The sequence below is a fragment of the Rhinolophus sinicus genome, chromosome 1 (genome assembly GCF_057876585.1).
Source record: "Rhinolophus sinicus isolate RSI-liver-muscle chromosome 1, RSI-T2T, whole genome shotgun sequence".
Classification (NCBI taxonomy): Eukaryota; Metazoa; Chordata; class Mammalia; order Chiroptera; family Rhinolophidae; genus Rhinolophus; species Rhinolophus sinicus.
The window spans coordinates 206215099-206230498 of NC_142501.1; the positions used below are offsets into that span (position 1 = coordinate 206215099).

General features: G+C 39.8%; 1 protein-coding gene across 5 annotated transcripts in view; it reads right to left on the bottom strand.

The window, feature by feature from the left end:
• Positions 1-9377: 9377 nt before the first annotated feature.
• The window catches only part of C1QTNF7 (C1q and TNF related 7), a 92781-nt gene continuing 86758 nt past the window's right edge, over positions 9378-15400 (bottom strand). For all 5 annotated transcript variants that reach the window (XM_019740850.3, XM_074321520.2, XM_019740851.3 and 2 more), the window contains exon 3: positions 9378-10366. In XM_019740850.3, coding sequence (XP_019596409.1) covers positions 9735-10366 — 632 coding nt within the window. In that variant the 3' untranslated portion in view covers positions 9378-9734. The remainder of the gene's footprint in view (positions 10367-15400) is intronic.

Sequence of the window (15400 nt, forward strand, 5' to 3'; positions counted from 1 at the left end):
AAGAATCCTCTGAAATAGACATCCAGGCATGCAACCAGGAAACTTTAAAAATGGTGTCGTTTCTCACTTCAACCTACAGTTTTTTTGTTCTTTGTTGTTGTTTTTTTTGTTGTTGTTTTTTTTTGTTTTTTTTTCTCTCTCCTTAGACTTTTTTACCTGAAATTCTTTGGGAACATAGAAATGTACAACAACCCTGACTATCCAAGAACTTATATTAAAAACTTTTATGTAAAATACGTCCATTATAAAAAATGAAAACAAAGATCAAACGGGTGGAGATTAAAAATTCCTATTAATAGCTTATTTTTACACAGATGTTTTTTATGCACATATGCAAACACACTTTAAATATGGGATACTTACTGAAAGTATCTTTTAGGAATCTATCTTGTTCTGTTAATATTTCATGAACATCTTATGGTGCCAATGCATTTTCATTCTCATCACTTTTAATGACTGTTGGATGAGTGTCTCACAGCTCATTTAACCAATATTCTATTTCCCAATTTTCCATCTTACAAACTTTGCTGCAAGGCTCTTTCTGTAATTAAACCTTTGCACACATTATTAATTATTTTCTTGGACTATATTCTTAGAAATAGGAGATGTGTTTTTTGTATCTTAGACAAAACAAAATGGAAATATTTGGGTCCAGGAAGAGGGAATTGGGATGAGAACATGGTTCCTGGCTGCTTCTTCCAGGACCGGGTGCTGTTCAGCTAAGTCTTCTCAGAAGGAAACCAGTTATCTTACCTGAATTAGTGACCAGCCAATGTGCTCATGTCTGTAAAAATAAATAAATAAATAAATAAATAAATAAATAATCAGCTGGAAGATGGTTGTTGGCAAACAGGTAGATTGTAATGACTGAGTAGACCCTGTCAACATGACCAGACTGTGCAGAAATTCTCAGCTGGGACAATTTTGCTCCCAGAGGACATTGGGCCTTGTCTGGAGGTATTGATGGCCATGTCTGAAAGGGGAGGTGCTACTGGCCCTATTGGGTGGAGGCCAGGGATCCTGCTGCCATGTCGTACAGTGCACAGGAGAGACCTGAATAGCAAAGAATGATGTGGCCCAAATGTCAAGAATGCTGAGGTTGAGAAACCCTGATGTAGAACAAAAAGAAAAGGAATGTCACCGCATCTCTTGGAAACCCTGCGATAGCATTGAAATAATCCTTATTGCAAGTTTTATGGTTTTTTTTTTTTTTTTTTTTTTTTTTTTATCATTTTCTTCTCCAAAGGACACTTCAGTTGCCTGATGTATTAATATTTTGGTATGTTTTAGACTCAATCTACAAACCACGTCAAGAGACACATGAAGCCTGTGGAAAGTGTGGATTAATCCTGACAAGAAAGTGTGTGTGTGTGTGTGTGTGTGTGTATGTGTGTGTGTGTGTGTTTACTATAGGGAGTATCTTGTGAAGAAAACTGAGAGGAACTCAGGCTGCCTGCCATTTTTTTTTTTAATTTTCTTTATTAGTTACATAAAACTATCAACAGCTTATGCTTGCCTTACAAATATCAAGCTGATTTAAAAGAAATTTTCTTGAACTGAGTGGGGCGTGGGAAGGGGAATAAGAAAATGGAAGGAAGACTGCACAGTGGGGGGCAATTTTTTTTCCCTAAAAGATTTTTTTTTTATTAGTTTCAGGTGCACAAGACAAAGCAAAACTTAGACGTTTATCATTTATATCCCTCACACTGTGTGAACTCCCCTCCCCCCATCCACTATCCCTCTGTATATTCCCCAAATTAATTTTCAAACCCCCATGACCATCTTGTGGTTACCGACTATTTTTCAAAACCTCTCACCTTCCCCTTATCCCCACCCCCGCGCCCCTCTAGCAACCCTCTGTTTTTCCTCCATGTTTCCAAAACTGTCTCTGATTAGTTCATTCACGTATTCTTTTCTTTAGATTCCGCATATAAGTGAGATCATATGGTATTTGTCTTTCTCTGTCTGACTTATTTCACTTAACATAATGTTCTCTAGGTCCATCCATATTGTTGCAAATGGTAAGATTTCTTTCTTCTTTATGGCTGCGTAATACTCCATTGTATAAATGTACCACAGTGTCTTAATCCAGTCATCTACTGATGGGCATTTCGGTTGTTTCCAGGTCTTGGCTATTGTGTATAGTGCTGCAATAAACATAGGAGTGCATAAAGATTTTTGAATTGGAGTTTTGGATTTCTCCGGATAGATACCTAGGAGTGGGATTGCTGGATCATAAGGTAGTTCCATTTTCAGGTTTTTGAGAGACCTCCAAACTGTTTTCCATAGTGGCTGCACCAATCCTGCCTGACATTTTTAAGCATAATGATATCAGTGGTGATGCTAAAAGGTCACCTGGGTTCTCCTTGGCATAACTAAACCAGACCCACAGACCCAGCCTCGGTCTCTTAGGGTCAGTCTTTGCTTCTAGGGCAGAGTGAGGGAGGTCTCTGCAGTGCTGGCTCCCTCAGAGTGTGCAGAGCTGCCTGGTCTAGCCACACTGAATATTTGGATCACGCATGAGCTGGTCCTGGTTGTGATGGGCTTAGCTCCCAGCTGAAGTGGGAGGAAAGCAGTATTTACCAGCATAAAGGAAGAGGACTGAAGAATGAGGCTTTACCCCCACATGCAGTGGTCTAGTTGTGAAACCCTGTCTTAAGGATGTGGCATTGAAGGCAGGGGAGCGCAGCTGTGTATGTTCCCAACAGAGTATATGTGTCAGAGGCGTGTAGGTGGCAGGAACCCACTCACGTTTATTAAGGCTTGACTGTGGGCAAACTGTTCAATGGTTCAGAGACTCAGTATTCTCATCTCTAACTGGGTAACAGGAGCATTTAACTCGTGATGAGCTGGAAAGCTACTTGGCTAGAACCTTGAAGCCCTGAACGCTCTACCAGCTGCCTGTGGCTGTTGCAAGTTTAGGAGGGGGATTTACAGAGAGGATACTAGCAAAACCTTCTGTCCATCACTGCAAGACCTTGACCCCGAACTTCACTGGAATTTTCTTGTAAGTGGAGCTGGACCACTCTGAGACGTGAGGGCTCCTTGCGCACACATTACAGGCAGCCCTGAGGGGCTCTGGAAGGTGCCCCTTTTGCCCTTCTCAAGATGGAGCATCAGTTTTATTGCACCTGCTGCATGGAGTTTTAGAGAGAATGTAGAGCGGGAAGGGATCGAAGAGTGGAGCCCTATGCTATTTAATTTCCACTTGCTCCCGCGCCTCTAGACCCCCATTTTCTGTCCTTCTCTGCACTGCTCTTTGCCCAGGAAGCCCATCTCTGCATGACATCACCCAGCTCCTTTGCCCCTGTAGTCTTTTGGTTTGACCAGTGGGAGGTACAGATAGGAGACTGGAGGGTAGAAGGAGAGTGTGGCCAGGGGACTGATTGCCCAGGCCTCCTCTCTGCTTCTGCACGGTTCTGGCAGTGGCTGGGCTCTTCTCCAGTCATGGATTCCTGAGGACAATCCCTCTGCAAAGTCTCTAGCTCTTTGCTGCAGTCAGTAACCACTATTGCCTCCCTCCCCTTCCAGACTTGGGGTGCTAATGTGTTCCTGCTGTTTCTAGTCCTTGGATACCTCAACTCCAACCCCCCGACTTGGTTCTTTAAACCCTGCCAGAGCCTCTGAATACAGTTCTTCTATTCAGTTCTCCATAGTGAAATCCTTTTGAGTGCTCCCTGCTGCTGGACCCAGAGTGGGATGTTCCCAAGAAAGAAGAACACAGAGACGTTGGTGTGTGGCCTTGACTTTGACCTCCTTGTCATGCTTAATCCATATCCCAGCACTGGGGCTCCTGACACATCCATAGCCATGGTCCTCCTTCCAGGGAGGAGGGTAGTAGAAGAGGCACTGCTTTTCCTGAGGATAAAATAAGGTCCCATGCTCAAGGATGGTTCCAGTTACTAAGAATGCACAGGGCACGTGGTAGCTGCTGGTATCACTAGGCGCTGAGTGATGGTCTCTCAAGAAACAGGAAGTAAAACATGAGGACAGCAGGGTGGTTGATGACCTAGGATGGCTTTTTAGTTGCTCCTTCTCCCCTTTCAGTCCTGTGACTATGTTGGCTGAGGAATGAATTGGATTTAGTAGCCCTTTTTTGATTTCACAAAGAGACTAATCTCCAAGGATGCTGTCCCCCTCTTTTTATCAAACACAAATGCATAGGTTCTTGCATATTCTAGGGGGCTGATGTCAAAAATCAGAAGGTTGGAGGGGGAGGGCATTTTAGTTGAGAATAATACATTCTTTCATGAAAACTATCGATTGGGAGCTGGCATTATGACAGCCTATACATGAGATTGTCACAAATGCCAGGTTCATAGAGTACAAAATACTTAGTCAATTCTGAGCAAATATTATAAAAATTAGATTATGTCAGAGAAAAATAATCCTAGCAATGCATTTATTTTGCATCATGCAGACAAAATAAATGTGATTTTGATTTTATTTGGAAACAGCCTACAGAGGTCACCTGTTGCTTTTGACCAGCCAGTCAACCAACCTCTCTTTTTCTAGTTCCAGCACCTTTAGTTTCCTTTGGGGAACAATCTTTTCCCCAGCCTCAATCCAGTGATTTAGGTGGGACTCATTCTGTTTCTACTTCTAAGGGTTGAACATGTGACGTAGGCATGGCCAGTGGGAAAACCACATCCCTTTGGCCAATCACTGATTGAGGGATAGGCCCATAACTCAAGCAGGACCAGTCAGAACCAAAAAGCTGTCATCCCCAGGTCTTTTGCTGGGACTATCCAAAAGAGAAACATATGTATCATTTTCCTGGTGGCTATGTTTGCCACAAAAGCAAGAGCCTGCCTGAAAGTGAAGTCTGCAATGAGGAGTAGTAATCTCTGAGATGGGAGAAATACAATCCTGGTGACAATGTGACAATGAATGAATACCCTGATCTGGCTCTAGAATTTTCTGTTATTTCAGTGAATTCCTTTTTTCTTTAGCCTATTTGAGTTAGAGTCTGGCAGTTGTAATCTAAAGTCTTGATCAATGCACAGGACGATCATAGGACTTTTCAGTTGTGAGTTCTCTCTCTCTCTCTCTCTCTCTCTCTCTCTCTCTTCACATGTAAAAATTGTGACTGAAAAGATTAATTTGTCACATTTTTGTTGAGCATATATTATGGCAAGCATTGTGTACAGCACTGGAATCTAAAGATAAATAGGACCAAGTGTCCATCAGATGAACAAATGTAGAAATATATGAGTGATACAATGATGGGACTATTGTGAGATAAATGTGACATAGGATAAGGACCCAGCATGATGATTAGAAGCGAGGACTCTGGAGCCCGACTCCCTGGGTCTCCTGTGCCACTTACTATTTACTTAACATATTTCTTAATCTCTCCGTCTCTCAGTTTCCTCATCTGTGAAATGGGGAGAATAATTATTGTGAAGACCAAAGTGAGCTAATACATGTAAAGCACTTGAACTAGCACACAGTAAGTGTTCACCATTGCTAACGTAGCTACGCACTGGTTTCCAGATGGTATGGAAGACATGTGAGGTCACCTGTGATTCCCATTGGGCACAGGGGAAGAGGAAGATTAGAGAAAAGGAAGTAGCCTTTGAGCCGAGCCTTAGGAGGTGAGCTAGTCAGGCAGACCAGGGCAGCAATGGCATGATGAGCAATGAAACGGCACGTGTGGAGGTCTGAGGCATGTGAGAACTAGGCTTTCTAGAACTGCAGTTATCTGCATTTGCTTGGATTGTAGGTTGCATGGGAGATAGGACTATAAAAGTAAGCAGATGATAGATCCCAAAGAGCTAATGTGCTTTGCTAAAGGGTGCTTGTATTAATATTAGGTAGGATAACATCTTTCGCAAGTGACCGAATGCCCACCTCCAAAGAGCTTAAGTAAAAATGGCATCTAATAGCTGTCATAACAGGAACATCCAGAGAGAGCTGGGATTGGACATATCGAGGTCAGTGTTCAAATGATGACTCCTAGACCTATTTTTCCCCCTTTATCTGTATTTCTTTACTTCCCCTGTGCATGGCTCCATTCTCAAATGATATTATGCTTTGTGATGGGAACATGGCTAATAGAGGCTCACAGACTGAAGTCCAATGGGAAAGAATGAGATGCTCTTGTATAAAAGTCCCAGCAAAGTCTCATTGGCTCTGAGTCCCCAGAACCAATTATTTTGGTGAATGGAATGCTATACTCTGATCAATCAGCCCTGAGATTTACATACTGCAGGAGTCAGCTCCACTTAGAAACTCAAAGACTTAGCATATGAAGGAGGGTGGCCCTTCAGAAGGAAACTGGGTATGAATACCAGACAAAGGATATGGAAGGCAAAGCCCAAAGAGGTTCAAGACACCTTTTATATTGCAGGGGGCTACTGCTGGCTTTTAAGCTGTGGAGTGACATGACCAGATATGGAGGATGGCTGGGAGGGATGTGGCTGAAGGCAAAGGGTCAATTAAAAAGTTTTCTACTAGTCCGGGGAATGGATGATGAGTATGTGAACAAAACCTTGGCATAGAGAATAGAAAGGTACAATGACTCAGAAATGTACGGGTAGGGCCTGGAACCATAAGAATTTTATGCTGAACAAAATTCAGTGGGGAAGGGAAGGAAGACATCTAGAATGTACCTTAGGTGTAGGGATGCCGTTTACTGAAAGTAGAGCTACAGAAGGTGAGAGAGAAGAAGGTATAAAAATAATAAATGGCTAGCATCTAAAATGTACTTATGTCCATGATCTTTTTCACAAAGTGGCAGAGAAAAATTATATTCAGAATTTACAGACTCTTTTTTCCTCCATAAACAACATCATTCACAATGATAAATGACCTGGGGATGCCCTTTGCATGCACAGGTACAAGGAAACGTGTCCTGTAAATGTGTAACATAGGAACACCTGTGTTCATATACACAGTTTTGTATTAGCCTCACTCTTTTCTTTCTTGTTTGTTTTGCTTTTTGATTTTCACTTGCTTCTAACTAGTGTGTTCTTTCTGCATTTTATCTATCTTTGTAAGTGGCTTTAGATCCTTCTGGAATGAGATGGTACCTAGACAATAAATATTTCTTAATATCTGTTCATTCCAAGTCAGCCCTTACAAAGAATGATTGGAATAAGACTTGAAATTTTTTTAGACCAAATTTACTCTTCTACTTTCTTTACACAAATATCTGTAAATGTGGATAAATTATATCTATTTTTTGTTTTTGTTTTTGTTTTTTTTTTGGAATAAAAGACAACTGCATTTGCTTAAACATTTATCTTTTTAATACAAAAATCACCTTTTGTTTTCCACTTTAGCTCTCTGATTCCCATCACCATCTTACCAGATATTCAAAAATAAAATTCATCTGTGGGCCTAGAACCAGCTTAACAAATTTTGGTTTAAAAAGCTACTTAACATAGGTTTTTTAATGAAAGAAACATTTAAAAGACAAACAAGTACACAATGTCCAAAAAATGAATGCACTGATGGATCAGGATCAGAAGAAAATTTAAATTACATAGTAATCTTGTGAGTCATGGATATCTATAATAATTTCTCCATTCCAGTTTCTCCAGCAAATCCCATAATCTTCAAAGGGCCCATATTTTCATGTTTCCTTCTTCTGTTGGCTGTTCTTCACATTTTATAGCCTGGAATGCCAGGTTCAGCCGTTATCTAGAGGCAGTTGACTATCTCAAACCACCATTGCTCTGTCTTTTTTGTCTAATGTTCATTGCCATTGGTTGTCCAGATCCATGTCTTGACTCAGAATGAGAGGAACCAGTGGACAAAGGATAGGGGTCAGAGGAAGATGATGGAAGCAAGCTAGGTCTGGAAGATGGAAGAAGCAAGAATTGCCCTTACATGCAAGTGCTTGATAATTATGGATTTCACCTCCCATAATGGCAGTACCCAGCTTTGGAACACACAGGGGTGCCACATTTTCTCATGAATCAAGTCGCCAACCCTCAGCTCGGCATTCAAGGCTCTTGCAAATGTGGCCCATGGATTCCTTTTCTGGGTCTCTGTTCTCACTTTTATGCTTGGAACCATTATTACCTCTGTTTCAAGTGCCTTCCCCCACTTTGGCTACTCCAAGTCCTATCCATCAATTGAGGCCCAGGGAACAGAGATTTCCCTAGCTGTCTTCTCTCACCCCCTGTTTTCGGAGTAAACAATTCCCCCCCCAACATCTCTTCCTCAGCATTTTGTCTGTATCTTGTTTAGCACTTAGCATAGTTTAGCATGTTTGTTTCCAGAATTCTATGTATTTTGTCTGTGTGTGCATGTCATTTCCTTTCTTGTATCCTTTGAAAGTTGACAGCAGGTGCTGTGTGGTATTCCTTGGTGTTCCACCACCTTCACAGAATCCACTGTATTGACTCCCACATAAGAGGCATTTGAACTATTTATTAAATGAATGAGCAGAGAGAGGAATGCATGGATCAGAAGATATCAAGAAGGAGAGAGTAAGGGGATACTACTAGTATCAGCCAAGGAAGTGGCAGGTCACAGAATTATGGGTGAGATGAATGGACGATTTGCAGTTCAGTGGGGAACAAGAGACTGACACTAAGAGAGTGCTAGACCAAAGGAGGTGTGAGACTTGGAAGGCACAGCTATTTGCTCAGACGTCTGGTCTCTCTCCCTCATTCTCTTGTTCACTCCTCCCATCTGCTCACTCACAAATCAGTGGACATATGCTTTGCTTTATTTGAATTCATTACCTAGAGAGTCCGTGAGACACTACGTGTTACCACAATGTAAAATAATTCCCTTATTTGTGAGAAAGCTAAGATTACAAATATTTGTCTTGGGAAACTATTATGCTGAGGGATTTAGGAGAATGACCTACTGGCTGGTCTCAGTAAGTTTCTCTTCATTTCCATTACCCTTCCCAGGTCTCCAGGGTGCCTCTCTCTCCAGGTTTTTCACCCCTTCCTGATTGCAAATACCAGTGGTGTTTGGAGGATGGGATGGGGAGAATGCCGCTGCTGAATTTCTTGTTTCCTTTGCATCCCTCCCACCTCCTTAGACACACCTAATCGTTTTCCATGGCTTCTCTGGTTCCCATCAAGTTCATTTGTTTGTCAGGGTGCTCTTCACACTGAATTGTGACAGTTTGCTCAATACGCACTAGCCTGCATGAGGTAGGAATTTTTATCTTAACTGATTAAATCTGACCCAGTATCAGTGTCTGGTTCATACAGGCTTATTAAAGAGTTGTTGAGTAAATATATACAAGCATGAAGGAATAAATGATAAAACAAGGAAAATTATCACTTCACTTTAGCTTGCTTGCAATTATTCAGCATCTCTTACCTTTGGTTTTTGACTAACTATAGCCTTTTGAGAATTGTCAAAGACTTTGAGATGTTATGATTCTCTTAAATAACAGGCAAAAATGTAATTTTATAAAGATTTAATGAGGCAATATCATTGCCAGCTGGTTTTGTCACTCAGGGAATTTAACAGAAAATTTGTTAACATTGCCTTGCATTTGTTTAAATATTTATGAACATTGCATTCAGGAGAATTCATATCTGGGGTTATTGTTTTATATAATTCATTTTGGTGTGGTTTCAACAATTTGGTGGTTCATCTAGTTATAATAGATTCTGCTGGAACTGTCTGTAAATGCTCTGGAATCTGAGTGGGAGTCTCTTTGGATCTCGTTTCTGCTTGTTCCACCTTCCAGGGCCCCAGATTAAATCAAAGTGACTCCCACAAGGATCTTGGAGCATTTCAGTCAGCTGTCCTGATCACAGTTCATCATCTTCTGATATGGAATCTAGATAATCTGTGTCAACATATAGAAGAAAGCCGGAGAACAAGCTGTCTGCCCAACCTGGGTCCGAGAACAGGCCGTTCTGGTCAGTGAAGAAGATCTCCAGCCAGACTTCATCTTCTGGCTGCAGATAGATGACTGTGGACCCCGAAGCCACATCATGGTTTCCTGTGTTGGCATCGAAGGTCTTTATCCGGTACTGCCCATTGTGTACCAGCCCAATTGCCAGATGCTTATTTGCCAATGTGATATCATAAGAAAAGTAATAGATTCCTGGGAAAGCACAGATGAACTTCCCTGTTGCAGGGTTGTAGTGCTGGCCCTCATTGAAGAGGACCTTGTTAAATATAATTGGTAGCCTTTCTTCTGGATAGCTTGTTGTGATGCCAACAGAAAAGGCAGATTTGAGCACGATGCTTCCACATCTACAAACTCCAGGCAGCCCTGGGTCCCCTTGCTCTCCTCTGTCTCCCTTTGGTCCAGGAGGCCCAGCTGGACCAATTTCTCCTTTTTCTCCCTCTGGTCCAATGGGTCCTTTCTTCCCAGTTTCTCCTTGATCTCCTTTCTCTCCAGCAAGGCCCAGTGGTCCAGTTTTACCTCTCAAACCTTTAAAAAGAGTTTACAGTTTAATTAATAGCTCCTCTAAATAAAGAGTCACAAACAGCATGCCCACATAGATCCCAGCGTACCCTAAATTTGTCTGTCTCTTCAAACAACTTTCAACTATATACTACTAACCAATGAATCTTTTAAAAAAAATCACTCATACACTAAAATGGAAAGTTTTCATCAGAATTCCAAGTAAGTTTTCCTGAGAATGTGAGAAATCATTTAAATCCTGATTAATTTAAAATACTTAACTATCATTTTGATGCTGGATCACCTGCCACTAAATTAATCATGTACAGGTACTTATGACTACAGGAGGAATTGAATGAGAATGATGATATTATTCCCCAGAGTGGGGTCATGAGAGCAGACAGAACAAGGTGGCTCCTTAGAGGCTATTCAGTCCCATGCCCCATGCTAACTATTGGTATTAATAATAAAAGAATCAATCAAAATGAGATTAGCTCATATTTATTGAACATTTACTATGTACCAGGTCAGTACTTTATTTACATGCATTCTCTTTTTTAAGGTCTGTAACAATTATATAAACTAGGAACTATAGATGAGAACACTGAGCCATGAAGAAGTCAGTTTGCTCAAGGAAACAGGGCTAGTGAGTGATGGAGCTGTGATCTGAACTCAGGAGCCCGAGCATTTCCTGGGGCAGTGGCTGGAATATAAATTGTGAAGTATGCCTGGCACACAGTGAGGGCTCAATATGCTTCAATAACCTGACAACGGTGACTGCCCCCACTGTACAGTCAGTTTTTTTTGAAGAAGAAAACTGAGTCCTGGAGAGGTGAAACAAGGCGAGGACCGGAATCCATGTCTTTGCCCAACAATGGATGCTTCCCCAAAATGCCTCTGACCTTTGGGGGTGGAATCAAGAATCCTAAATTCTGTTTGGCTCTGCAGCTAAAGGTTGTACCATTTTAGGCAAATCTCTTAATTTCTCTGTGTCTCCTTATATATAGAAAATACTTAGTAGGTAGCTGTGAAAAGATTTCAGCAAATTCAAAATTACCACAATGAAAGGTTTTCTGTTTGTCCAAATCTTTACATCTATAGATCAGCCATAGGTTAAAGGCAGATAAATCATGACTATTATTTGAATGTGGTAACCAGCATCTATTTAACTTTTAAGTCATATATGGAATGGTAATGACTTAATAGCATTAAAAAAGTCATTCAATTTTATGGCTAAATCCATTCCATAAACAATGTCTGTATAATGATACTTTCTCAAAAAGTATCCAAATTACTGGTAATTTGTAAGGCATTTTTGTAGTGAGGGAAAATATATTGTTGATATATAATGTGGTTTCACCCTTCACTATATATTTATTCTCAGGAACTTTTATTAAGCTAAGACTGTTTATCTTGATAGTGCTTTCATATCATTTATTTGAATAATACATATGCATCAGTGTATGAGTTTGGTCATTTTTCAATTATTTGGTAAATTTAGCAATGAAGTGTTCTAGATAATGTAAATTTGAGAAGTGAAGTTTGATTTAAAACAAGTACTTTGTTTTAATAATTTTGGAAAGATGTGATTTAACAATTTATGATACACAAAGATGCTATAATGAATGCAATTTTTTTTTTTGATGACTAGGGTCAGCATTATTACTGAGCACAGGACTGTTCTCTAGCTGTATATAACTTTTGTTATGGAGTCGAAACTCCACTTGTTCCATCTAAAACACACTCTGGTATTTACTTCTTGAAATAATGCCATAATAGTCTGACCTCTCAATGTTTGCTTTTTTTTTGGGGGGGGGGGGAGGGTTGGAGGACGGCAGACATATAACATGAATATTATTTTGCTAATAAATTAACTTTTGAATAAAAAACCACAACTTCTAAATTGTTATTTTATCTTCAATAAGAGCTTGACTTTTGTTCTCTTCATTAGGGACTTTTGATGCATTAATTTAAAAAAGCATTTTGGCACCAGAACAATTTTGACCACTAAATTTCATTATGTCCTCAAATCTTCTTGCCTCTATGACTTTGGACAACTCAATTTTTGTCTGAGTTCCAAATGCTCCATTTGTAATATGAAGAAATTGGATCCAAATTCACTCCAAACTTGGTGGAAAAGCAGTAAACAGTGACTCAGCAAACTGGGGATAAAACCTTTGTTCAGCCATATATTAATCACGTGAATTTGATGAAGAGGTTTCATTTTTCTGACATTATTTTCCTAGTCCTTGAAATCAAAGTGTTGAACTAGATTGCTTGAGGTCTCCTCCTATCGAACATTCTTTGAGACCAAGACATACATACTAAGATGCAATTTTACAATTAAAAGGTCTTTACAATGTTTGGATTTTCTACACTTATTGAGTACTCTGAACTACTGAGAGTTAGATAATCAGGGACTAGCTGTATAATTTATAGTAATTTTTCCTGTTTGCATGACAGATTTGCCACGTGTTAAGGACCAATTATTCTTTACTGAAGAGTAGAAAGAAGGGGTAGATCATTCTCCCTCTCCCTACTTAGTTAGATATGTTTGTGTAGAGAGGAGAATTATAGAGAAAGTGTTTACGCTTAGGTACTGAAGCTTGGAGAGAAAGGATTTCTTCTTAAACTCTCCATGATACGGGCTTACAAAGATTTTTTTCTTCAGTGCCATTTGTGTTATCCATCCATCCATCCATCCATCCATCCATCCATCCATCCATCCACCCACTGACCCATCCATCCATGGATTTATGTGTGCATGCATGCAGCCATCTAAGCCATCTAATATTGATCGACCATCCACTACATGCCATCCACTACATGCCAGAGTCTGAGTGGGACATTGACATGAATGACATCTGTGCCACCCTTCAGTGAGCTGTTATTATGTATTACGTTGTGATCTGCAAATATGGGTCTTAGCTAAGTTCATAAATATTAAAAGCCATATAATAAACCAGAATTACCTAGTTCATTAAGTGGTTCTAGTGTTATTTGACGATATATATATGGATGTGCATTCAGATTAAATTAAATCTTAATAATATGACACAACAATAATTGCTATAGGCCAGTGAGGGAGATAGATATTTTAACAAAAAAATTATAATTCAGTATAGTAAGCTCTGTACTCGTATTTAGAATAGGGAAGCTGGACAAAAAATATGCTTGATTCTGCCTGCACTTGGGTGGTGTAGATTGGTGGGTATGGTCACCAAGGGTACATGAATAATGACCTTTGTGGTGTCACTAACGTGGAAAGAAGAAACAGAAGCTCCCAGCCATGTCGTGTTCTGTTCCAGCCACATTAAAAGCATGTCCCCCAAACCCCGGGCTCTGTTTCTATTGTTTGTAAGTGAGGTGTGCCTCTCTTGATCCATTACGCGGGCGTTTTGACTTTTTCTTTCTTAGCTGTTATATATCCTTATGTGTATATGTGCATATTGGATTTAAACAATCTCAGGTGGGGAAAGTAAGTTTATTTTTGAATCTCAGTTATTCATTTGCAACATTATTATTATTACGGTTTGTAATAATTGCTAGCAGGGTTATGGTGGACAATAAGTATGAAACCTAAAATTCCTGACACAGTAAGTTCTAAATAAATGGTTGTTATTATTACTCTGATGATGTTTCTCCATGTTGGCCTCCCACACCCAAATGTTTGCGTATCAAGGAGAGGACAATGTTTTAGTCATGTTTGTGTTCTCAGCTTCTAGAATCATGTTCTCAACCAGAGGCAATTTTGCACCGCTCATCAAGGGATAGTTGGCAATGTCTCGAGATATTTTTGTTTATTATTAATACAATCGGAGGGAGGTGCTACTGGCATCTAGCGGGGTGCTGCTAAACGTCCTTCAATCCACAGTATAGTCATCCCCCAGTAATAATTACTCGGCCCCAAATGTCATTTGTATGGAGGTTGAGAAACACTGGTCTAGAACAATCCTGGATAGCAATAGGTGCATAAAAAAATTTGTTAAATGAGTAATGTGTGAGTGGATGGATTATGAAATGGATTGATGAATATGGGGGTGTAGCTGGCCTTATACATGTTTGGAATTGTAGCAATTATGAACATGTGATTTAATCTGAATGCAAATCCATAAACATATCTTTAAATAATACTAGAGCTACCTTATAAAATAGATCACTGATTTCTAGTGTACGACACAGCTTTGGATATTCATGAACTTAGCCAGACTCATTTACAGATCACAATGTGATAAGTGATAACGGCTAACATTTACTGAGTGCTTACTACCTGGCACTTACTCCATTGCATGTTTTACATGTATTATTGTCCTTAATCTTGATAATCACCCTTACTACACCCTATTTACAAATGAGAAAATTGAGGTCCAAAGACGCTATTTGCCCAAGGATACTTAGTAGTAATGGAGGGAGTCAAGATTTCAGCCTAAGTCTTTCTAACTCCAATGCATGTTTTTGTAATCACTAGGTATATTGTTTCCAGACACAGTAAACTAAAAAGATTGGTAGACTTAGCTCCGCTTCTGGTGTTGTTACAGGACCTCAAGGATGTTCATGATCATGACACACGGAGGTGGTGTTCATAGGTGTTGCCATATCGAAGAGTTTGAAAGATAAGATTTAAGCTCCACATTAAAGGATTGTTTTATCTGATGTTGAAATTTTACCTTAAGATTCTTTATCTACTATTGAACAATATTCATAAATTGGGTAGCTACTGATTGGCCAACTATTTTCTGCTTGACAAATTCAGAAGTGAATTATTAGCCAGTAATTTGAATATATATTATGATATTGTTTCACATAACCCTGGATGCATTGCACCACTAAATCAGGTGCAATGACTAGATAGAGACACATTTCTTAAATCTATTGATATTTTCTTCCTATCTTTTGTCCCAACTTTTACACTCAGAAACTTGCTTTCAAAGATTGATTCCAAATCACTCCCTCTTTTAGAGTTAACACGTGGCCTTTCTAGAATTTTAATTTGTTTCACACTGAAGGATTGCAGAATCTGGCAAGCTTCCTGGGTCAATTTATTTGTGAGAAAAAAAGTGA